Genomic DNA, 25,419 nt, shown 5'->3' with positions numbered 1-25,419 from the left:
GCCTGCTCTTGACCCCTACACAAGCTATTGCCTGGGACAAAGTCACAGCAATAGCAACAAGAATAACCATAGCTCCACAGACTTTAATGAAACCATTATCACATGCCAACCATGAGGTCTTAGACATCAACACATTTTAATTCACTTAATCCTCACAACAATCCTCTGATGTGGTGAGGGGTATTATGAACCCCGCTTCACATGATTAAGGGGAGTTGGGAAGAAATTTTCTATACCAAGGACTCAGAAGAGCCAACTGAACAGAATGGGCTGCCCCAGAATTTGCCTTTAAAAAAGCATTTGACAGCTGAGTGCTCTGCTTTTACTCAGATTGTGTGGGTGAGACCAATAAAAGTCAATAATATGGAGGAGACAGTAATCCAGACCATGCAGTGTTGTTGATTTGAAGAGGCCTTGATGAGTTCTGGGGGAGATGGGGAAGTCTACAGCCCTGTAGACATAAGGCCAGCGGGCACAGGTGGGCAAGGGAAGGCCGCAGGCACAGGTGGCTTGTGTAGACACAGCCCAGTTGGGCCTAGAGGACTACTGTTTGCCCTCAGGGAACTTGGGGTGGACAGGACACAGGACCCTAGAGGCACCATTATAGACAAGCGACAAGAGCTGGCTCTGAGCCTCAGACTGGGAGGGGCAACAACAGAGAGAGATGGGGGACAGTCCCAGAAGGTGTCTCCAAAAAGAGGGGCTGGTGGAACAGACTGGAAAGGGAAGCAGGGACTTGACACACACATTTGTTTATTCATCCACCTCTCCAACAAACATCTATAGCATACACAAGACTCCAGACACTGCTGAGGAATCAAGGACATGGGGGCAAAGAAACCTGGAAAGCCTCACAATCCAGTGGAGAGAACAACCACACCTGTAAGCAATGAGCCCTAAAATAAGGGCTGCATCCACATGGGGACAAGTGGGTGTGTGAGCAGAGAGGAGCTTTGGGCCTTGACCTGGGTCCTGTGTGAAGCTTGGGGGCTGCTGGGTAGATGGCAGGGGAAGGTACATGGGGCAGAGGGGCAGCCAGAGAGGGAACGAGAAGTCAAACAAGGATCAGCCCATCTTCCCACCTGGCTTAGGAGCTGGGCGCCCAGGGGAGGAGAAAATGAGGAGTGAGGAAGGTGGGGCTCACTCAAAGGCTGGGTATGCCCAGCTCTAGGGTTTGGGGCTGCTGGCAGGTGGTGCTAGCAGGAGAGGATCATCCTAACCTGAGAAAGGAGGGGCAGGATGGGGCTGACATGGAGGGGACAACACCAGGTGTTGAGTCAGGATAGAGGGTGAGGACAGGGGAGACCTAGTAGCCCGGTGGGAGAAGCAATCTCAGAAGGAGCAGGGGCTCCTTCAGTGTTTGAAATGAGGCCAAGTCTTAATGATGTTGTACAAAGCTTTCCCAGGAGACAGTGTATTGACAATATCACTGTGCCCCACCAACAGGTAGTTGGGAGTTAAATACCCCTTGTCCACTGCATACTGGATCAGGTTCTGGGCTGCCTCCAGGGCTGCAGCATTGGGCGGCTTTTCTGCAAAACACATTTTCCCATCAGTTTTAGGGTCTTAAGGTTACATGCTTAGGGAAGGGACAAGCTCCTAGATTCCAGTCTCCCGCTGTCCCCACCCCTACCATACCTACCACTACCATAACCAACAAATTCACATTATTTGTGGCAGCCAAGCACAAAGAGAAAACAAAGTCATTTTGTTCTCTGATTCCTCCTTGCAAAGCTCCTTCCAGAAAGTTCAAAACTACTCTAGAAGAGAGCTGCAGTACAACACAACACTCCTCAGCAAGCACCATGAGGCAGACATGGCACCACTGGACCATCCACTGCTTTGCCATAGCAGGCAGTGGGGCTCCCCAACATTCACCAGGGAGGAGAATACATTTGCCAAATGAGCCAAAAAGACACCATATTTGCAAAGGATGGTGTTCTCTCTTGATCCATGCTTGCCTTGCGTATGGCTATAAAGACAGGGCTGAGTATGGGGACAGGTGGATTTGGGGAAAAGTTCTGCCTGGCAGGGACTCTGGGGGACCTGTGTCCTATATTGAGAGTCCACTTTAAAGCTGAAATGTTCTAAACACACTGCCAGGTATCTCAATGTTGCCTTTTCCCCCATGCTTCCCAGACATTGTATATTAAACTTCATCCCCCTAGAATGTTCTCTGCTTCATGCTCACCCCTTACCTACAAAGTTGCCTATGAAGGCAATTCCTAAGGCAATATCATTGTATCCATAGGTGTGAGAGCCTTGGATATGCCAGCCAACTCCTTCATACACACCACCATCCTGTCCCACCAGGAAGCTGGGGTTGGACAAAGGAAAATAGAGAAAGTCACTCCTAGAAGGAGAATTAGCTTCATTCACCCCTTAAATCATTAATTCAGTCTTTCTTCCATTTATCAGGTATAGAGTGAACGTCTCTTATGTGCCAATGTGTATGAGACCAAACAACAACAGCAACAACAAAAACTCCATAATCGCTGAACCCAAGAAGTGAAGATAATCACAAGCAATAACAGCAACTTCCGCCCATTCCAACATGGTTTTGTCCCCACAACTCCACTGAGTCTGACACCACCAAGGTGACCAGTGACTGTCTTGATACTAGTACAATGGAAACTTGTTTTTGTTCTGGTTACATTGACCCTGTTAGCCATGCTCTTCTTTAAATGTTCTCACCCCAGGGCTTCCAGGAGCCCACACCCTCCTATTTTCCTCTACTCTGCTGCTCCCCCCACCTAGGGCTCTCTTCCATCCACCTCCTTTTCCTCAAATATGGTGCTCCTCAGGATTCTGGCCTTCCCCTTCTCTCTTGTCACTCAGCATATTCTCCTGGGACAGTTGCCCAGTCCCATGGCTTTAATTACTATCTATAAAAATCAACATGTCCAAATGAACCCATCTTCTGCAATTTTCTCAGCCAAAAAAGTGGACATCATCTTACTGCCTCCCCCTCTCTCTCCCTCTCCAGTCCCATCCAATCATTGGTCATGGTTTATCATGATACATGGCTATATCTCTGACCTTGATTCCTCCATTTCTCTATGCCAACTGCTATCATACTGCTCCAAGTCACCATAACCTGTTGTCTGGATTACTTCAATAGCTCCCTGCCCAGAGGTTTACCTCCTTCTAATCCATTCCTGAAACAGCACCTCAAGTGCTTTTGCTAACATACAAATCCAATCATTAGGCATGACTTCCAGTTGCCTTTCAAATAGAGTCAGTCTGTCTGAGTTCTTCTGATATGGTCCCTGTTGGCTTCTCCAGCCTTACCTCTCACCAGTCTTCTTGCTGAAATGTATTTCTAGATATGAATTAAGCTCCTTTAGTTCCTCAAGGATATGCCCTCTCTGGACCCCAGAGAGCATACTGCTCCCCTTACCTAGAGCACTCCTCACCCTTATTTGCCCCACTAATCCCCATTCCTTACCCACATCAGAGCCTTAATGCCCCTCCCTCTGGAAGCCCTTTGCTATTACTGCCAACTCCACCAAAGTCTTGTTAGAAGATCATCCTCTGCATATCCTGTTCCTTATCTGTCACAGTGTCTAACATGAAGGATTGTCATTACTATTCACTGTCTTCTCTGTAGTACTCCATGAGGGAAGGAGCCATATCTATCTTGCCAAGCACCAGGCACATAGCAGACACTCAATAAATATTGGTTAAAATGTTAGAAAATGGTGATCAAGAAGGAGCCCCCATTCAATGTTAGAGATAACACACCATGAGGCTGGAGTGAAAGGGAGATACCATAAAATCAAGGAATGAAGATGAAGTCCTTGAAGACTGAATGAAAAAGGAAAACTAACATTCCCTGAGCATTTGCCATTTGGAATTTCCAAATTTATGAACAACTCTCTCGTCTGTGCTAATTAATCATAGCAAGGCTGTGGGAAATCCTGCAAAATGCAGCAACTGTTTCCTCCTGTTTGCAAAGGCTGCTTTTAATTTTTTAATTAAGTTTTTAATTTTAATTTTGGTACATTTAACATATAGTGTTATGTTAGTTTCAGTTGTACAAAATAGTGATTCAACAATTCTATACATTACTCAGTGCCCATCATAAGTGTACTCTTAATCCCCATCACCTGTTTTACCCATCCCCCATCCACCTCCTCTCTGGTAACAAACCATCAGTTTGTTCTCAATAATTGAGAGTCTGTTTCTTGGTTTATCTCTCTATCTTCTTTTTCTTTTATTTTTTTGTTTCTTAAATTCCACTTAAAATTGATTAAATACCTAAATGTGAGACCTGAAACCATAAAAATACTATAAGAGAGCATAGGCAGTAATTTCTCTGATATCGGCCATAGCAACATCTCTCTAGATATGTCTCCTGAGGCAAGGAAAACAAAGGCAAAAATAAACTATTGGGACTACATCAAAATCAAAAGCTGCATAGAGAAGGAAACAATCAACAAAACTAAAAGACAACATATGGAATGGGAGAAGATATTTGCAAATGACATATACAATAAAGGGTTAGTATCCAAAGTATATAAAGAACTTATACAACTCAACACCAAAAAAATAAATAATCCAATTTGAAATAGGCAGGAGATATGAACAGACATTTCTTTAAAGAAGACATCTAGATGGCAAAGGCTACTTTTAAAATGGGAGTTAAAAGGAGAACAGCAACCAGCCCAGAATGACACATATGCAAAAGACACATATCTATCTGAGACTATGGTTTTATTGTAACTAAGTCATGGATGAGTAATTGAAATTTATCATATGCTAAACCTAAATTCTTTCCATGAAAATTCCAAGTCATCTTCCAAGTGGCTTCTGCCATTCCACTAACTTAATGTGTTTCTTTATTATAGACCTGGCATTAAAGGAACCAAAAAAGAACATTTTTACTTCACTCTGTATCTTCAAATAGATAAGGTATTATTGTTCCTGTTGCAGAGATGAGGCAAAAGAGGCCCAGGAAGGTGAAAAGTTTGTGTATCTATAAAATGGAGTAAACTATACCAGAGTTATTATAGGATTCTAACATCAGAGGGAGCAAGTTTGAGGTTGGGCCAGAGTAAGGTAGGAGGTGAGTAGGGCCTGTGACCCTGAGTGGTTGGAAGGGATTGCATAAAAAGGCACAATCCTCCAATGGCCTTCTGTAAGGGTCTCATGGTCTTGCTTTATCATTATTGTTGTTAATGTCTTTTCAGAGTCTTCCCAACCACTCATAGAGAATATGCCCAGGAGAGATAACTAACCCTTAGCTATGATCTAACTGATACTCAGTCCAGAGACTTGCTTGAATAAAATGTGAGGTTTTATGTGAAGCACCCACTACCAAAGAAGGGTTCAATAAACATCAGTTCCTTCCCCAGCCTTCCTCCTACAGTCCTACAGAATAAAAGGGCATGTTTTCTTTTCTTTTTTAACATTAATTTATTGTCAAATTGGTTTCCATACAACACCCAGTGCTCATCCCAACAAGAGGAGGGCATGTTTTCAATCCCACTTACTGATATCCAATGTCACAGAAGTGCTGTGTGTCCATGTGGAAGGATTGTATATCTTGGACACGAATATGGCAATCCATGGATACATTGCAGGTTGTACCAGCGGTGTGGATGATGATGACATATCTTGCTGGGAGGCTCATTTTAGGGCAGTGTGTCTCTCTGGCTTCCCATACTGACCGTGAAATGATGTTGGGGCAAGCTGTGGTAAGGTAAAAAACCAAGAGCATGGGAACACACCTACTTATGGACAAACTCATAACTGCAGGCTGGATTCCTTCTCGGTCTCCCCAACCTCTGGCACCCATTGCCACTTCCTGATGTAAGCTCAAGCTTTGGAATTTAGGAAAGTCCAGACAGGAACTTTCTGGGTCATGTGCCTGGAGCTAAGGGACAGAGGTAAAAATTTATAAGTTCTGATAACAACTGTGGAAATCATTATATGAACATAAGGGGAAGGACTGTTGATTGTACAGAGGCATGGCCATTTTATTCAAAAGACAAAGTATGCCTACCTGCTTGATGTATTGCCTACCTACTTGCTATATTGCACATTTATGCAGGTGTGTGGACCTACGAAACAGGACAATGTGAAGAAATCAGCTGTGTCTCTGAACTGATCATGTGTATATGGAAATAATTCAAAATATATAAAAAACTCTACAAATGCTAAAAATATCATTATTGAAGACAGCATCCATCTGAAAGCCAGAAGCATTTTATTAAAAACTTAGTTTAAAAAAAAAAGCTTAATAAAAATATCCTTGAGTCCAAGAAAAGGTCCACTCTAGCAGAAAGCTAGATATATTGTACTGTTTTTAGGTCACTGCTTGCTCACTCCAAAATAGCATATGATTTTTATTACCCTACTTCTTGGAATATTCACTCTGATGTCAGTGTTACCTGCTGACTCGTTTTTCTCAGTGTGTGGTCATGCTGCAGGATGGCTGCATTTTGCTCTTAGAATGCTGTGTGTGTGTGTGTGTGTGTGTGTGTGTGTGTGTGTGTGTGTGTATGTACTCACCTGCTATACACAAAACTGTATAAATGTTTACCCCATCCCATTATCATGTTTCCTTTTTCTCCATAGCTTTGATGCAATCTGACATCATATGTATTTTACTTGTTGAGTTCTTCATTTCCTGTCTTTCTTCACTGAAATGTGCAGATTTGTATATTTGTTCACAGCTGTGTTCTCAGTTCCTAGAATAGTGCCTCGTATTCAGTTAATATTTGTTGCTTGAATGAAAGTGTGTGCACATATATATTGCTAACAAGGATGGTCTCACGGCTATATCACACTACTAGTGGGAAGGAGATGAGGCCAGGAAGCTAGCCTGTCAGAATTTTTTGGATCTCAGCATGAGGTGTTCTTGATCCAAGAAGCCAGTGAACACCAATAGGACACAGCATTCCCTAATGTGGTTGAGTGATAACTGGGAGGAAGGTGAGGCAAGATTGAGGGTCTTACCTTTCCTAGGCATCACTGGCTTTTGAGGGACCAGACAGACCTCTTCATTCAAGATGAGTAGCTGAATATACCTGGGTGACAGATGACCCTTCTGGATGGCATAGGATATCAGGTCCTCTGCAGCTGATAGGGCGGCAGGGCTTAGACTACTTCCTAAAAGAGGATAACGTGGGACCAAGAACTGTCAGCAAGACATTCCATCCTGATCTAGACCTGGGAGAGGATAAGATGTCACCTAGGTCTGAATAACTGATAGATTGGAAGAGAGGAAACAAATCCAGTAGCCAAAATAGGGCCTAAGAGACAAGGAGCTACTTGGACAGAGCTCTTAGAAGCCAAATTGGTGACCTATTCCAATTGCCAAACTAGGACCTTATTTATACTCCATCTCTAGGTGAAAGAGCTGGGCGGCAATTAAAGCTACATGCAAAGGAAGGCCAACTTGACTAAATCAGGTATGCCTTAGCATGCAGGAAAAGGGAACAGAATTTAGGAACTCCCACAATCAGGCATGTGGCAAGTGCACTTTATATCCATTAACTCATATAATTCTCACTGAAAACCTCCAAGATAAATGCTATTCCTAGCCCCAGTTGGCAAATGAGGATCCTGGCAGGTTCCAGTTATTCACTTACTAGCTCTTAACTCCATTTTTTTCTTGAGCTCTCCTGTTTCGCAGGGGCTAGAAACCTCAAACTACATTTCCCAGACCTCATTGGTGCCAGCTCTGGCTGGGTTCTGCTGCTCCAGCAAGAGAGAAGCCATGTTTTTCTTCCTCTGCCATCCATAAGTATAGACTCAGTGCCATACAACATCAGACTCCAGAAGTGATGGTAAGAACTGAGAGCTTAAGCGGTGTCAGTGGTGGCTTCAGCTACCAAACAGGAGTGCAGACCAGAGAGGAAGAAGAGAAACAACAACAACAAAAAAGCTATATCATAGAATCCAAGGGAGAAAGGAACTCAAAAGAAAGGATGGGTCACCTGGGTGGCTCAGTTGGTTAAGTGTCTGACTTCAGCTGAGGTCATGATCTCACAGTTCGTGGGTTTGAGCCTTGCATCAGGGTCTGTGCTGGCAGCTCAGAGGCTAGAGCCTGTTTCAGATTCTGTGTCTCCCCCCCACCCCGCCCCTCCCCCAGTCATGCTCTATTTCTCTCTCAAAAATAAACATTAAAAGAGAGACAGAGAGAGAGAGAAGGGTGATGGTCAGAGAGGACCAGTATGTTGTAGACTGGAGAGACAAGAGTGTTAAGACAAGGGAGTGGAGGAAGAGAGCGTGGAAAACTCTCTGGCAGAAGGTCCAAGGGGACAACCGTTACCTATCTTATTGCCAAAGAAGGCAATTCCCAGGGAGATGTTGTTGTAGCCCTGGGTATGCATGCCTTGGACATCCCAGCCGACACCTTCATACACCCTGCCATCGTCCCCAATCAGGAAGCTGCAGGGCAAGGAAACATGGATTTGAAGGCAAATTAAAGAAGACCTCTCACCCAACCCATTTAAATTTCCAAGAGATGTGGGAATATACTTTAAATTATTTTGTGATTTAGCTTAGTTGTGTGTCCCAGAACCTCACTTTAAAAATACTCAGTTGGTGGGGCGCCTGGGTGGCTCAGTTGGTTGAACGTCCAACTTCAGCTTAGGTCATGATCTCATGGTTTGTGAGTTCGAGCCCTGCATTGAGCTCTGTGCTGACAGCTCAGAGCCTGGAGCCTGCTTTGGATTCTGTGTCCTCTCTCTGCCCCTCCCCACTTGTGCTCTATCTGTCTCTCAAAAATAAATAAAGGTTAAAAATTTTTAATTAAAAAAATACTCAGTTGGTTCTAGGGTGCCTGGGTGGCTCAGTCAGTTAGGCATCCGGCTTCGGCTCAGGTCGTGATCCCCCAGTTCATGGGTTCGAGCCTTCATCCGGCTCTGTGCTGACAGCTCGGAGCCTGGAGTCTGCTTCAGATTCTGTGTTTCCCTCTCTCTCTTTCTCTGCCCCTCCCCTGTTCATGCTCTATCTCACTCTTTCTCAAAAATAAATAAACATTTTTAAAAAATTTAAAAAATATATTCGGTTGGTTCAAAGTGGAATTCAAATGTGTGACTCTTAAACACCTGAGAACATTATTTCAACACTTTTCCAGGGCAATGAAAACTCATCCATCCTATTTTTTAATTATAGGAGAAAGCACATGAACATTTAAAATAAACAACTGGAGGGGTGCCTGGGTGGCTCAGTCGGTTGAGCGTCTGACTTCAGCTCAGGTCATGATCTCACGGTTTGTGAGTTTGAGCCCTGCATCGGGCTCTGTGCTGACAGCTCAGAGCTTGGAGCCTGCTTCAGATTCTGTGTCTTCCTCTCCCTCTGCCCCTCCCCCTCTCATGTTCTGTAATTCTCTCTCTCTGTCAAAAATAAACATTAAAAAAAATAATAATAAATAAATAAAATAAACAGTTGGAGTTCAGGAATCCCTTAATATTGGCTTTATCTTCAGTTTCTCCTTAGGAATACCTGTAAGCTCTTCTGTATCACAGAAATTTGTTTAGAATATTCCTTTTTTTCAGTTTCTTTTAAAAACAATATATCTATTCTTTTGCTCTACCTCCTGCCTCCTTTCTGTCTAACTTTCTTACTCTCCACTTCCCAACTACACTCTTCAGAAATTATGTTTTCACAGCTCTTGCCATATTCCACTCTTAATAGACTGTGAGTTTCCATAGCAAATGGAGCACAGAAAGAACACTTTCTCAAGGATGCCTAAAGACCCTGAATGGAGGTGAGCCCACCTCCCACCCTGCACTGACATGGCCTGGGGATTGGGTGGGGCCTCAGTATGCCCACTGATCTGGGAAGACTTTGCTGCCCAGACTTTCAGTAAGTATCTCTGTCACTCTTCAGCAGCCTTTGGTTAGTCCAATGTGAACTGTCCCTTATGGCAACAGTCAGCTGTACCATACAAACTGGAGATTATGTGTGTCTATATACACATCCTCATAAAAAAATTTTTTGTTTATATTTATTTATTTTGAGAGAAAGATAGTGGGTGTGCATGTGGGGAGGGGCAGAGAGAGAGGAAGAGAGAGAGTCCCAAGCAGGATCACCACTGTCAGTGCAGAGCCCTATGACTGAAGCTCGCTCCATCTCACAAACCATGAGATCATGACCTGAGCTGAAAACAAGTCAGATGCTGAACCAAATGAGCCACCCATGTGCTTTTATTCTCATTATTAAGGGGAAAGGAAGAGTTTCTGGGCCTCCACTGGTAATCCTGAGTGGACACTTGATACACAACCTCAGGATCTCTCCATGCATCACATTTGTTTTAACATGGGGCTCTCCCCTCTCGATCCCCACCACCATTCCCTGTGAGATCAGACCTCAGTGTGACGTGGTCCTCCAAGGAACCCAGTGGGAGAATGCTCCTCACTGTCTTTGTGTAGACTGCTGGATCAGTAGGCAGTCTGGGAACAGCTCTAGGTCCCACTCCCTAACTTAACAAATTTTCTGTCTTCTCTAGACCATGGCATCCGTACCTTTGACACAGGGGGTGGTAAAGTTCTCCCATTCTCTCACCCATTCCTCAGAGTGGATGGGAGGGCCAAGGTAATGCTTGTGAAGACCTTTGTAAACTGTAATATTCTACATGCTCCATGGACAACTGTAGTTATTACACAACCTCCCTTACTTGTTCCAGAACCCTCCAGTGTCTGAGACCATCTTTGAATAAATGGCTCTGAGCCATCCTTCCTAAACACCTCTGAGGATTCTGGATTTTGTTCATTTGTTTTAACATTTTTTATTCATTATACAAGCAACATGAATGGGAAGATGGGAAACTAGATGAGGGAAATTGGGTGGCCCCCTCAGAGGCAGATTTGAATGTGGCCCCAGGACCCACCCATTTGCTTACTTGTAGACCACGTCGCACCAGCCTTTGGTATAGACAGAATGGGACTGAAAGCCCCGAAGCCTCTGGCTGCAAACATCCTGCTCCTGGCACTCCATCCCTGTGAGCTGGTTCATGATGACATAGGCCACAGGTTGTGTCAGCTGGGCCCTGCAGGTCTGTGATCTCGCTCCCCACTCCTTGCGGGAGACAATGGTGGGAGCTTCTGCAAGGGGACCACAGGATGGCATACAGCAAGCACTACTATTTCTTCTGCAGGCCTGGGAGAGTCCCCTGGATGCCTCCACCACCCACAGCCCCCCTTCTCATCTCCATAGCCTATTCTGGCTAAAAGCAGTCCCCATGCAGACTCTACATCAGCATCAGAAGTAAAGCTGTCTTGGTTTTCATACACTCCCTCATTGTATATCCTAAAGGACAAACCCCCCTCAGCCCTACCCTGGCCTGCTTTGCACTTCCCACCTCCAGAAAGTAGCCCCTGTGACACTCTGTGCTAACCATGGGGCTCTGAGCTGCCATCTCTTAAAGCACCCCAGTATGAATGCATTGTCCTCACTGGCATTTGCCCTGGGTCTCTGACCTATCTATTGTCTGGGCCTCCCCTCAGAACGGTGACTCTCTGAGGAAAGCTCTGTTTCTCTCCTCAGATTTGAGCCCTTAGGAAGTTCCCTGAGCATCAGGTACATGTCTTTCTCCCATGTGAAAATGCACTGCAGACAGGGCTGAGAGCCCTGCACAGGACCCCAGGACCCCTGAGGGCTCACTTACTATCTTTATGTTGGAAGCATCTGGGAGCTTTCTGAGGGATAGGGTGTCTCTACCCTTCTACTGACAGCTGGAGACTGGGGGCCTTGTTCTTAGTCCCTGGGTTTTCCCTCCTTCCTGGAACCCACCTTTGCCTGAGGATTCATGGCAATCCATGGGAGCTTTGTGGGATTCAACCCCACCTACCAACCCAGCCCAAGTATAATTAAGTCCCGAGAAACACTTCTGGCTACCTGAGGATCCCTAGCTAACCCCAAACCACCTCACCATTTTGACCCTTGTGAATGAGCTGAGAGATGCCAACAAACAAGTCTAGAAGCCCCTCTGATAATCCTCTGGCTCGGGTTTCATTCCAGGAGAACAGTGGGGAATCCCCTGCAAAGGAACATTGCACTTAGTGCTGGTCCTTGGAGAATACCTGGACCAGTGAAGAGGAATAGACTCGACATCCCCACCCCAAAGTCCACAGCCTCTCCACTCCCCCAAGTCCCCTGACATCTTCTAGGAAACAACACAAAAGAGAACTACAGATGTTTCTGGCTTCACCCCACCTCTGCCTCCCACATCTGCCCCAGTGAGACCTTCATGCCCTCCCAAATCCCCTCCATTCCAGGGGAATTGCCATCTCTCCTGCCCCCTCGTCTGAGCAGCTCTAGCTCTCCTGGCTCACCTACATACCTTTGTTCAGATCAGAGGGTCACATACCAAGGTGGTCATCATTATTTGGTGGTAACATGTACACATGTATCAAGTATGTATTGATCCAGACAAGGTTCTTGAAATACAGAAATTTGCAGATTGTTGTGACTGTCCTCACAAACTAGATTTTTGAGATGGGATTAACTGAGGATTAGTCATCATCAACATGCCTCATTCTCCTCTGCCTGTTTAGTACCAGAGATCATAGGAGCAAAACCTACTAGAACCAGCAGTGTCACCAACATCACCTCCCACAGGGCAGCTCTATAGTTTACCAAGCACTTTCAAGAGCCTTACTAGATTTGTGGCTTAAAACACGTATATGTGATAAGCAAAGAAAATTAACCACTCCCTCAACACAGAGGAGAAACTAAGGCTCAAAGAAGTTAAGTTACTTGTCTAAGATGATATGGGTTTAAGCCATGGGCTTGGTTCCAACCTAGGCTGTCTGACCCAAGCTGCGTTCACTGCCACTATACTTGGTGACCTCTCCAAAGCTGTCAGATGACCTTGGATAAGTCACTGCTGCAATGGAGCCCAGCTCGTATCCTTGTCTGTAAGTCAAGGTCACTAAGGGCCTCCATTCTGTCCTTCTGTGAAATCATCAGGAGCAAATTCATGACCATGAAACTAAAGCCAAGGTGTGCTGGGCAGACTGGGGAGACTACTGAGGACTGGCACCACTCTCAGTAGGGCAGGGGACACCTGAGCTAGGCTCTAATGGGGAGCCAAGGACTGGCCAGAAGGAACAATCAATGAGCGATAAGGAGGATGACTAACAATTAGTATGAAAAGCACTTCTGACCCAATGAAAGAAAACTCACCCCAAGTCCCAAAATCCCAAGCAGGGAAAATAAGAAGCCACAGCAGCATCCTCATGTGGTCCCAGGGTGCCAACAGGGTTAGTGTGGACCTTGGCCCTGGAAGAGATGTCAACAGTTAACCCAGCTGTGCTCACTCCTCAAACAGGATACCCACCCCACTGCATGGCACCCCTGCCTGCCTCACAACCAAACTGAGAGCCAGCACCTGCCTAGAGGTCTCAGGGTCCTCAGCACAGAGCCTAACCCTCAGCAGGTGCTCATTAAAGTTGAGGGTGCTAGCAGCCTTGCCCAAAGTTACCCAACCAGTAGTGGCAGATCAGGATTCATACCCAGGTATGTCTCCACAGCCTCTGCCTGGAACTTCGCCACAGTCTGTCCAAGTTTTTGATGCTGGAGATTCTCAACGTGGGCCCAAGAGGTTAAACCCCAGGATCTCTGTGGTCTCTTCTGGCTGCAGGAATCTTTTTGGCTCTCTTGGGCAGAAATGAATTGCTTGTTTATGCTCAATCAAAATGAAATACCAGTTCCCCAAGATGACAACAAAACATCAACTTTTCTCCTGGTTATCCTACTGAGAAATGAGAGAGGGAAGTTTCAGATAAAATGAGGTATATCATTGTCCTCCAGAGTTTTTATATTATAATCAGTAGTCCCCAGATGGAAAATGTTTAGAACCATGTTTTAAGACCTGAGCATATAGGAACTTCCTGGATCAGGACCAGCAATCTCTTGGTTAATAATACCCAGTATTCCATTCATTTGGGAAAAACTGTCACTTAAGAGGAAATGAGCCAATTGCAGATGAGAGTAGGAAACATGTGGGAAAGTGTCAGCCTTCCTCTTTGGCCAAATGAGAGGTAAGGATTAGCTTGTCCAATATGGAGCCCTGTGGCTGGCCTCCCAGAAAACAGGTTGGCCTTTTGCAAAGCTACTTAGAAACCAGCAATCAATTCTGGTCAACAGAAGGTTTGGATCCTGGTCACTTGCTCATGGTACTTTCCCAACCATGAGTGTTTAAGTGGCAAATGCTGTCCCGAGCTTGTCACATCACACAGCTGAAATTACAAGGCTTGAGCCCAGCCCCTCATCACACCCAGGGCAGAGACTAGTGGCACCTCCCACCCCCACCTCCAATCACAACCCTGCCTGGTGCCAGAGTTCATCTGCCTTGGTTCACACTGCTATGCATTCTGTATCCTTAAAATAAAGATGCAATAGCAGAATAGGGACCAAGTGAAACATAATCAATAGGGATTCAGAGCTAGACAGAAAGGAAAGAAATTGAGTAGAGTTAACTCCAGGACCCACAACCTTGGCAGGAAAGATCCGGCATGGTAGAACTAAACTCATTTAGTATAATTTAAAATAGAATTTTTTTATTTGGAGGAAGAGTTCAAAAGGGAAGATCACGGAACTTTCTCCACCATATTAATATTTTAGCCAGATAGAAGAGTCCAGTCCCTTCCAAGGGAGAGGGCTTCTCAACAAGGAACACACTCACACTCACACTCAGAAATACCTATGGGTCCCGTGCTGTCCCAGCCCCACAGGTCAGGGTACAGGCAGCCCGCCCTTCATTGGCTGGCAGTTCCTTCCTTCAGACTTGGCTTCTGGCCCTGCTCTCCTCCAGCTGCCACCTCCCAGGCCTTCAGGACGCCTCTCACCAGAGGGCACTCCCTCCCTGGTAAGGGAGCACCTGGGTTCTGGCTTTCTGGATAGAAGAACACCTGGGTTCCTAATAGAAGGTGAAGAGGGGACAGAGTTCTCAGGCTTCCAGGAGGCTCCGTGCAGGGCACCCAGAGTAACTGGGAGAGACCAGACTCAAACTGGGAGCAAGGCCTCACCCTGTGAATAAGCCCAGGTTCCGCCTCCCTGGGAAAGAGCATAATTGCCCAAGGCTCCCTGAGCTGCTTCCTCATCCCCAGCCTTTGGGAAGCCCAGCCAACCCAACATCTGGGAACTTCTTGGCCTTGAGTGGGTCAAACTTTGCTACCCCAAGATATGCCTTTTTGGCATATTGGTTATTCCAGGCTGGTTATTTTATAAGGAAATACACAAGAGCCATGAGAAGTTCTGAAAACCAAGAAGTTACGCTTTTGTAAGAGACACATGAATAGGGAAATCTCCACTTGTAAGGGTGTCTCCTTCAGCACTAGGATGCAGGTGTGACTGTCCAGAAGCTGCTATCACTGGAGAAAGCAATAACTTATATCTGTTTAACTTTGCCCTTGTTTGCTGTACTTTTCCTGGGAACCTCCCACAACTGAATTCCTGCCCCCAACATCTTTTGTCTTTAGTTAATGATGGTATTTAAGGTGATGGCTTTGGCCATTTCGGGGAGTTACTCAGTTTTCCTGGGGCTCTGCCATGTATATATAGGAAGTATACAATTTCTTAAGCTTTCCTTGATTCTCTATTAATCTGTCTCATGTCAATTTAATTTTTAGTCCATTTAATGAACTTTGAAAGGCAGAAGAAAACTTTTCATCCCCAACAAGACAGACCTGCTCCAGGAGTGTCAAGGTTGTGGATGGGGGCCACTGCCCCACCCTCCTTCCACCAGGGCCACCTGCACAGGTAGGATGGAGGCAGAGGAACAGAAAGGTACATTCCAGAAGGCACAATGTGCTATCCACAATGTGGATATCCACAATGTGCTATCATCACTAGTACTTATTTTGGCCCATGCATCCACCAGCCCCACCAAGAACACCTGGTCCCTCACCCACTCCAAGCTCACTTCCCATGAGGGGAGTATCTCCGCAAGGACCTGCACGGCTCTCACCTCCCAGGGGGTGGGGGCAGCCTCCTGAGACTGCAGAAAGGACCCTTCTGAGGGAATGCCCCAAATCCAGACGGGTGGCCCTTAGTGGGACTGCAGTCTTACTCTCAGGCCTGTGGGAACTGGAAAAGCCCCCTCAAGGGGGGATCGCACAAATAAACCACTTCCAAATGCCATTCTCCCCATTTAACCGACAAGACCCAAGGCTGGAGAGAAAGGCCCCAGGAGCAGTGTGAAAGAGAGCAGGGGGCTACTTTAGCTGTAGTCTGGGATCAATACTATAGGGACCCCATCAGTTTCCCAAACTTTGCTGACTTGCTGTTTCTCCTTACCTCTGCTATATCCCCACCTTGACTAGTAATAAAGTTCTTGCAATGAGAAGCTCACCTCTGGGGCATCCAGTTCCACAGTTGAGAAGACTGGTCTCCTTCTGCAGGTGGGCCTGCAAATGAGAACGTCAGGGATGGGATTGGAATCTTGGCTGGTGAGGGAGGGATGGGAATACTAGGCAGTGGCTGCCAAGAGGAAGCAAGTAGCACCCAGGCAGCGAATACTTAGGGCTAAGGGGCCCATTCTGTATGATGGCATCAGGAGGGAGAAAGAATGTGGGCTGTCCCTCTCTGGTTCTGTGCATTTAGGACTAAAATGCTAAGTTCTGAATGACTCAGGTCCAGTTATCCTCCCCAGCCACACTCACCTCTCTTGGCCAGAGCAGCTCCTTTCCTGAATGTTTTCTCAACATAGTTGTCTCAGGGAAAAGTTCTTGTGTGACTGCATGGTGAGCTAAACTAGCCACTTTTTTTCATGTAGCACCATTTCAAGTATATTGAAAGAACAATTAACAGCCAAACCATGGATATTCATATGTGTGTGTGTGTGTATCTCAGACATCTCAAAAATGAACAGAGTGTACCTTTTACTTCAAGGAAAACAATGAATGAAATTTGTTAGCAATAATGAAATTGGAGCTTTCAAACAAAAATTAGAGTTTTGGAAAATTTGTGTTGGCTATCATGAGTTTGACAGTCTCCCAATATTTAAGACTTTTCTGATAAGATCAGCGATGATATTAATTTATCTGATTTATATATGTACATATTAAAGATTGAAATGTGTCAGCATTTGGAAAGTGTGGATAACTCAGTGAATCAATATTTTCCAATGACCAATATATGAACTTACAAAATGATGCCTGAATAAAGACCCATTCAAATTTCACAATAGACAATGGATTTCAATGTAACAGAATACAAAGGACTCATTGATATGGTTTCAGATTCCACATTGCAACTAACCTTAAGAAACCTCTACTTGTTGAGTTTTGGTGTCTTATCAAAGAAGAATATCCACAGTGATTTTTAAAGACTATTAATATATTCCTCCCCTTTCCAACTACTTATCTGTGTAAGGTTGGATTTTCTTCATATCTTCAACCAAAACAACACAGAAAACATATTGAATGCAGAAATGGATATGAGAATTCAGGAGTCTTCTTTTAACTCATACATTAAAGAGGCATACAAAAATGTAAAAAGTGATACCACCTATTTGCTTTAAAAAATAGTATTTTTCATTTAAAAATGTGTTAATATGGGTTTAGTTATACTAGTGTAAGTGAATCAGTATTTTGACTTTAAAATTTCTGATATTATACGTATTAATACACATAACCTACATAAACAAAAACTCTTTGGTATCTTCAATATTTTTTTAGTGTAAAAGGGTCTTGAGAGCCAAAAGTGTAAGAATTGGGATCCAAGGAATGTCATGGGCTGACCTGTAGCTGGTAGGCCACAAGGGGGCAGCATGCTGTGCAGTAATTCCAAACGGGCCTCCCCACATCCCTGTCCACTGCACCTCCCACTTCTTTTCTTTCCTTTTCTGCACTCTCCTGGGAGGCACAACCTCTCAATTACAGGAAGTAATCTTCTAAGCGTGCGTTCCGTCAAAACCAAGGCAGGCACGTATAATTCTGCAAATGTTTATCAGATGTCTCAAATGCAAAGCTTATCATCCAGGACTGGGTAAATATGAGAACCCCTGCTCTCGAGGAGCTAATAATCTGGTGAGGTAGGCTGAGTCATAGGATCAGCGTCTAGGGTGATAAGGGATATGCCTAATCTCAAGGCATAATTTGCATAAACGAGCATATTTTTCCTGAAGGCAAAGCTGGAAGATACTGGACTGTATTTCCAGGGCAATACAGGTCAGCTAGGCAGTGATTCTTCCAGTAAGAGACCCTTGGGTTCTCTGATTCAGAAGAGTACTTGACCTGATCAGGCAACAAGTCCAAATAGGACTGACTGTCGCCAATTTGCAGCTGCTGCCTCAGGGTCATTTTCAGGGAGTGACCTGGGGACTGTGAATTGAAATCCTGGGCCCAAGGCCCTCCCTACCTTGCAAGCCCTCTGAACTGTCTTGCAAGCAGGTGAGCTCCAGGTGAGACCAGTAGCCTCTGAGGCTGAAGTCACACATTTCCCATTCTTGGTCGGCTTTCATCCATTTTTTGTTCACAGCAAGTCTCCCCAAGATGGGGTGCATGGGCCCCATAATGGGAAGGAACTAACCAGCTGTGCCCCCACTGCACCACCCGCAGGCCTCCAATGGAGGCTTCATGGTGCAATGACCTAGGGTTTGCTCACCATGTGGCCAGAGCAGGGCTTGTCACCAGGTAGGCACCCATGAAGGATACATTCTGCCATGGGGCCTGGGATGGAGTATTAAGAGCTCTACTGCGGACTCTTAAGTCTTCAGTCTTAGAAGAACCCTGGAATGGGGTCAGGTGAAAAGTCTTTCAAATTGGCTGCTCTTAACAACCTTTATTCTAGCAGCTGTTTAGAACCAAGTAAAAGTTCTATAGATGTCTAGAGGGCTTCACCTGGAAAGACAATGGGTTTCCTATTCCGAACACGGCAGTGCAGCAGCCTCAGTCTGAGTGTGTTGGTGGCAAGGAGAGGAGTAAAAGGGAAAGTTGAAGAGGAGAAAGAAGGTGAGGGTAGGCAACCATGAGTAGGAGGAAGAGGGAGAGAGCAAGGGAGGGAAAGAAAGGGACAGAGAAAGGACAGAGTGAAGGGGGAGGGAAGGAGGAGAGAAAGAGGGAGGAAGGAAGGTAGAGAGGGAGACTGGTTCAATTCTAGATGCTACTGACCTCAAATGCTGAGATTCAACTATAGCACCGCAGGTCATGGGGGGCATGTAGTGGTCATGGTATAGCTGGTGTGGGGTTTGGAACCTTGGTAGCTTGGGTTTGAATTCAAATTATAACAGAGAAAGAGCTCCCTATGCAAGTGTGTGTGGTTCTGCCTTTTGGGCTTGGTGGCTTCCCCTTTCTGCTCAAGGAGCAGGAGGGTGAGGTAGTGTCATGCGCACACTAATAAGGTGCACACACAGAATTGTGTCTTTCCACAATGTCAGCTTTATTCGATCATAAAGCAAAGTTAATCACTATTATAAAGCAATTTCAGGGTTCCAAATTCAATGACATTTCACCAAGTGATTAAACTTGGCTTCTTACCCAACACAGAGAGCAGAACATAAGACAAACCATACAACAAACAAGATGACAGAAAGTGTAGAAGCCAGTCTGTGGGCATGCAGTCCTCTGGCCTTGGTCCGGTCCAGGACAGTTCATGGCACTTATTGCTTATTATGTTTAAGCAGTGAAGGATCTCAGTTCTGTTTGAGGATCAATTGGGCAGAGCCTTCAGCAGTAGCTGCCTTTTTGAAGTGGTCCGACATAGAGAGGTCATGTCTGAAGAGTCTGACAGTTTGCTGTAAAAATCCTCTCCTTTTTAAAGGGATTTAATCAGTCTTGCCCCCTCCTCTGTTTCTAATTATTGTCAGTTCTGGGGTGTCAGCTGATGCTGGTCCTAGCAGTACCTCCTAGCTGCAATATCTTTAACTGCATGTGTTATTGCTTGACCCAGGCCCCTGCTTGAGTGAGAGATCCCATTTTGCTCTCTACAGGTGGAATTAGGCATAGCTTTCAGGGGCCTCCCACGGCCTGGAGTCAGCAGCCACCCCAGCCCCTTCCCTTTTCTGACTTCTCATTTCTGGGCCATTCCCAGGTCGGGGAGGGGCAGAAACCCTCCCTGTAGGAGCCTCAAGGGGTCTTTTGGTCCTTCTCATTTGAGGTGGTTGCAAAGAACAAGGACTCTATTTCCCTGGCCAGGCTGTGTGTGCTCATCCAAGACCCTGGGCTGAGGTGACCCAAAATAGGCAACCTCCTGTCACTGCTCATCTCTGTCCCAAAAATCCAGGGGTGGCCTGTGGTGGTTGTTGGCTTCCACACCCAGCCCAAATATCTTTCAGAATTGAAGTTGAGCAAAAATAGTGTGGAAAGGAATAAATAAAATTATTTCTATTTGTGGAAGGCATCCTCCTATCTAGAGAAAAATCCCAAGTACTTCACAAACAAAAATACTAGAGTCAATAAACTAATTCTATAAAGTTGCAGAGGACAAGATAGACAAAAATCAGTTGTGTTTCTCTACACCAACAAAGACCAATTTGAAAAGGAAATTAAGAAAACAATTGCACTTACAATAGCACCCCAAACAATAAAATATCTATAAATGAACTGATTCAAGGAAGCAAAGACTTTTACAGTGAAAACTATACAACATTGCTCTAAGAGATTAGAGAAAACTAAAGAAATAGCAAGACATCCTGTGTTCATGGATTAGATTTTATGGAGTGAAGGCGGCAATACTAACCAACGGGGTCTACAGATTCAAAACAAGTCCTATGAAATGTCTTTCTTCTGCATTTTCTATTGCTGTCAACCCCTTGCAGTACACTTCTCTTCAGGCATTGTGGTTTTCATCGCTTAACGTGAGATTGGGTCTTTTTCACATTTTCCATTTACCTGTTGAACATTCTGAACTGATGGAATACAATTATAAGAAACGCCTTAATGTCCTCCTCTGGTGATTCTCATACCTGTGTCAGCTTTGGGTCATTTTCAGATGATTGAACTGTCTCCTCATTAAGGGTCATTTCCCCTGTTGCTCTGCACACCTCAAAATCTTGGATGGAATGGCCGGTGGGAATGTTACCTTGTTTGGTTGCTGGATATTTTTGTGTTTTCTATAATCCTGAGCTTTGATCAAGGATGCATTTCAGTTACTTGGAAACAGTTTGATCATGTCTGGTGTTACTTTAATGATTTTTCAGTGGTCCTGAGCAGTGCTCAGCAAAGGGCTAATTAGGAGTTCCCAACACTGTGGCAAGACCTCCCTGAGTCCTCCTGCCTCGTGAGTGAGGGGGGTTACTTTTTCCAGTCTATCTGTTGGCAACAGGCTGTATTTCCAGTGCTGAGGTACAGGCTCTGTTCCCTCTAATCCTTTCACAAGATTGCTCCCTGACTTGCTGGAGTTGGCGCCCATGGAGGCACAGAGCAGGACTGTGCTGCACACTTAGGGCCCCCCAACAGCTCTTGCTAATTGACTTTCACAGCTCTGCCCTCCCCACCACATCGTCCTGTGGACTCGCAGCTCAGTGTCCTCAACTCCACATAGTACACTGGGCTCCTCTTCAGTTTTCCCTCCCTGCACCTTACTTGGAAACTCTCTCGAGGCAGCACATATGTTGTGTAGGGCTTGGCTCACCTGTGTGTGTTTCCAAGTGTCTGGAATTGCCGTCCTCTTTTGCCTGATGCCCAGTATCTTGGAAATCTGCATTTTGTATATCTTGTGTGGTTTTGTTTTGTTGTTATAGACAAAAGAGTAAATCCAGTTTCTGTGAGTCCATAATGGTGTGGTTCCCCTAAGTGAAAACCAAAGTTGGAAACCATCAATGTAAATTCTCAATAGAGACTTTTACAGAGTAAAAGCCACAGCCCCAGTGAAAACGTAAAGCCAGAAAACCCTTAAAACATATATTTACAAATCAATGCAGGGTTGTAAGGACAGTTTTTACTTAAGCCTGAGAGCAAGCACAGGGCCCACCACCTTTTGTCCCAGAGCTGATGGTGAAAACCCATCCTTTGTCCATGTGGCCAGAGTTGCCATACCTCTTTAGAGGTGTGTCAATCTCATTAAATCGTATTCTCCTGAAAGTCTTTTAAGGAAGGCCCAACACAAATGCTGTGGCCTGATGGGAAGTCTGGGTTTTGTCTTGAGTTTTCTGGGGATTGTTGTACAGGTAACAGCCAACCCCAACTAACTTCTCTTCTCCGGGAAGAGACACACAACAACCTCACCAAAGTTACACTTTCTTTCCTCCTAAAAGTGAACCCGTTTTCTTTACTGTCAAAAAGTAACTAGAAAACTACAAAAAGAAAAAAGGGGGGAAGAGCTATATATACCCAAAGACTTTATTTTTATTAAAATAAAACAGAACAAAGAAATTCAACAACTTTACAGAACCAAGTTTGATTTCCAAATCCCTACCAAAAAAAAAAAAAAAGCATAAACTCAGCACACTTCTGTCACAAGACACACAACCAAGTTGCCCACCTTTAGGGAAATAACTGGCACAACCAAAACGCAAATGGATAAGCCCAGTCCTGTAAAAACTACCTCCAGGGGCAGTATCTGTCCTGACTGGGTAGCATAGCTTCAATTTCCTCCCACCCCCATAGCCTCACATGCCTGACACTGAACACACACGGTCACTTGCTTCCCTGCACCCCAAAACCCTCTGCACCCACTCCCGTCTCAACCATCCTCACCCCACACAAGTCTTCCTCAGACAACCCAAGCAACAGCTCTGGGACTTCCACAGCCCCAGGAATTCTACCGCCCGGAACCGCCTGATTTACATAAGGTCACGCCCCATTCATGACGCAACAGGCCTCTCTTCCCCCTCCCCTCTTCCCCAGTCGCTCTCCCTACCCCTTCCCCCCAAAACCAGCGCGGGATGATTCAGCGTGGAATTGGGAAGCTCTCCATGACATTTCCAAAGCAGGGTCGTCGACTGCGCCAGGAGGAAAATGAGGCCCGACCTACGCGTGACCCACACTCTAGATGGGCCCTTGAGGGCGGAGACAAAGCCTGACCCGCAACCTCCCACGTGCCCTCCACTCAGCCCTCCGGGGAGACCACTGCACTGAGGGGGTTCGGCGCCTGGAGCCTCCTGGGACCTAACCCTAACTCTGGCCAGGGCTCTGGCCCTAAGGGGGCCCACCATGGATATCTGAAATATCGGATGGGGGCCAGTGACCAACGGGAAAGATCTCCCCGTGGAAGCCACATTTTCGCCATGACATTTCCACCCCGGGATGGAGCTGTAGGAGGGGATCCTGAGACGTGGTTCAGCCTGACCATCCCCCCCCCCCCCGCCGCCAAACGTTTGGCTCCTTACTTCCAACCCTAAAACTGACCCGCACCCGCGCATTGGGCCAGCCAGCACCACCACCCCCAAAAATAAATATGCAAAAATGTAAAATCTCCTTACCAAAGACAAGGTTGAAACGAACTTGAATCATTTAAATACAAACTCCGTCCTGGACGTTACTCTAAATTATCTTCTACATAAAGCAAATGAGAAATTGAAAATGAATCACAAACTAAAAGTAAACGAACAAGTGAACAGAAGTAGAGGAGAAGGACCATTTTGGTGCTTACTCACTAAGCATCTCTGACAATGGAGGGTAAAACACTTGAATTAAAAGAACAAGCCAAACAAACACACAGCCAAACAAACACACAGCAAAACAGACACCAAAACGCATCCGACATCTTAAACACCGATTACCATAAGAAAGCGCGAATGCAGTCGGGACAATTCCACATTTAGGAAACTACGCAGGGATCACGAAGCCCAAAATAAAGTGAAAAAGCCTCACTCTGGGAAGTGTCACGTCCTTCATCCCGCTACCTCTTACCAAGAAAATGTACTGTGTTCTCAACCCGCCCCAATGCAGCCTCACAGGCCTCACACTGTACACACACGGTCACTTGCCTCCCCGCACCCCCAAACCCTCTGCACCCACTCCCGTCTCAGCCATTCTCACCCCACACACGTCTTCCTCGGACAAGCCGAGCAACTGCTCGGGCATTTCCACAGCCTGTGGAATTCTACCTCCCGGAAAGGCGCCCACCGCGGCCTCATTTACATAAGGCCACGCCCCGTTCAGAATACAACCACCTCCTCTCACTCCCCGCCCCTCCCCGCACCACCCAGCTCCACACACCCGGTCTCCCTGCCGCCAGCTCCCCTTCCACCGGGATCTCAACTCTGATGCTTCTCCTCCTCCTCCCGCCCCCCCCCCCCCCGCCCTCCTCCTTCCTCTCCTTGCGGGTCTCCTCCGTCTTCTCCCCTCCACACTGATTTGCTTACAGCTCGTCTTCCCTCTCCCACCAGCTCCCGCCCCGCCCCCTCCGCCAGTCGGGGCGCTCACGCGGCGGCCAGCACCAGGCCGACTGCGCTCGCCTGAGAGAAACACGAGGGAGGACGTCCCCCAGCCGGAGAAGCGCCCACACACCTCGCGCTCTCTCTCTGCTCAGAGCCCGGTTTGAAGGAGACACAATGCGATGACTCCACCTGAGGGGCTCAGCCCCCAAGCCAGTCCCCCCGTCCCCCCCGTGCCTGGACACCCGCGCTGGGGGAACCGAACGTCTGGCAGCTCTGGGCGCGCGAACCCACACCTGCCGGCTGAGAACTGCCGCGGCCTGCTTCCGCACAGGTGCGTTCGCGGGGCGGGGCCGCGGCGCCCCCTCGTGGCCGCCCGGGGGAGGCGCACCAGGATCCCTAGGTTGAGGCGAGGGAGGGTCCACGGAAACCTGCCTTGAGCCCACTTAGACCCTCCCCCGCCCCCAGAAGTCACAGCAGAGGTTAGTGGGGTCCCGGCGCCCCACTCTGCCTCCGCCTTCCCTTCCTCCCCCGCTGCGCGCTTCCCCTTGGAGGAGATTTCCGCCAGCAAAGTCCGCCTTCCGTGGGGAAAAGCCAGGTCTGGAAAACAAAGCAGCACCTACTCGGAAGAGTCTAGTCCTGGGGCAATTTCATGGTCCTGTCCCGCGCGCTCTGGTTTCTGATTTGCCTTTGTCTCCCTTGTGCCTTGACGTGTATTTGACTTTTACTAAATTACTGAAATTAGAAAAAGGCGCCTGGCTGGCTCAGTTAGTTAAGTGTTGGACTTTTGATTTTGGCTCAGGTCATGATCTCACGGTTTTGTAAGTTCGAGCCCAGCATCTGGCTCTATACTGACAGTGTGGAGCCTGCTTGGGATTCTCTGTCTCCATCTCTTACTGCCCCTTCTCCACTCGTGCTGTCTCTGTTTCTCTCAAAAATAAATAAGAATTTTTTTTAAAAAACTTAGAAAAAAAAGATTTGGGGGTAGGGGACATCCAACATTAGTTGTCACCTGAGTTGGTAGTGTGGTGGTTGGTAGAATGATGCCCCCTGCCTAGGAGGTCCCCAGTCTCATCCCAGGACCTGTGAATATGTTACATCATACAGCAAAAGGGACTCCCAGTGTTCATCCTAAGTGCCCTCCTTTATACCCGTCACCCATCTATCCCATCTCCCGCACACCTCCTTCTATCAACCCT

At 46.4% G+C, this 25,419-nt stretch overlaps 1 protein-coding gene across 3 annotated transcripts; it reads right to left on the bottom strand.

The window, feature by feature from the left end:
- Window positions 1-736: 736 nt before the first annotated feature.
- LOC128776401 (peptidoglycan recognition protein 3-like) lies at window positions 737-23,949 on the bottom strand. 3 transcript variants are annotated; one of them, XM_053900646.1, is made up of 10 exons: window positions 23,883-23,949; window positions 13,473-13,711; window positions 13,144-13,239; window positions 11,888-11,995; window positions 10,859-11,060; window positions 8,282-8,400; window positions 6,964-7,116; window positions 5,496-5,694; window positions 2,199-2,317; window positions 737-1,532 (listed from the first exon to the last, which is right to left on the bottom strand). In XM_053900646.1, the coding sequence occupies exons 3-10, from the start codon at window positions 13,196-13,198 to the stop codon at window positions 1,354-1,356; spliced, it is 1,134 nt and encodes a 377-aa protein (XP_053756621.1). In that variant the 5' UTR covers window positions 13,199-13,239; window positions 13,473-13,711; window positions 23,883-23,949; the 3' UTR covers window positions 737-1,353. The 3 variants fall into 3 exon arrangements, with proteins under 3 accessions (XP_053756621.1, XP_053756620.1, XP_053756619.1); XM_053900645.1 differs by having other exon boundaries at window positions 13,473-13,714; window positions 23,883-23,933; XM_053900644.1 differs by lacking the exon at window positions 23,883-23,949 and adding an exon at window positions 14,663-14,992 and having other exon boundaries at window positions 13,473-13,714.
- Between the last annotated feature and the right edge of the window lie 1,470 nt (window positions 23,950-25,419).

Source organism: Panthera pardus, unplaced genomic scaffold (assembly GCF_024362965.1).
Source record: "Panthera pardus isolate Hobbes unplaced genomic scaffold, ASM2436296v1 HiC_scaffold_120, whole genome shotgun sequence".
NCBI classification, from domain to species: domain Eukaryota; kingdom Metazoa; phylum Chordata; class Mammalia; order Carnivora; family Felidae; genus Panthera; species Panthera pardus.
The sequence above is the reverse complement of the archived record's forward strand: the minus strand, read 5'-3'. Positions and strand labels throughout refer to the sequence as shown.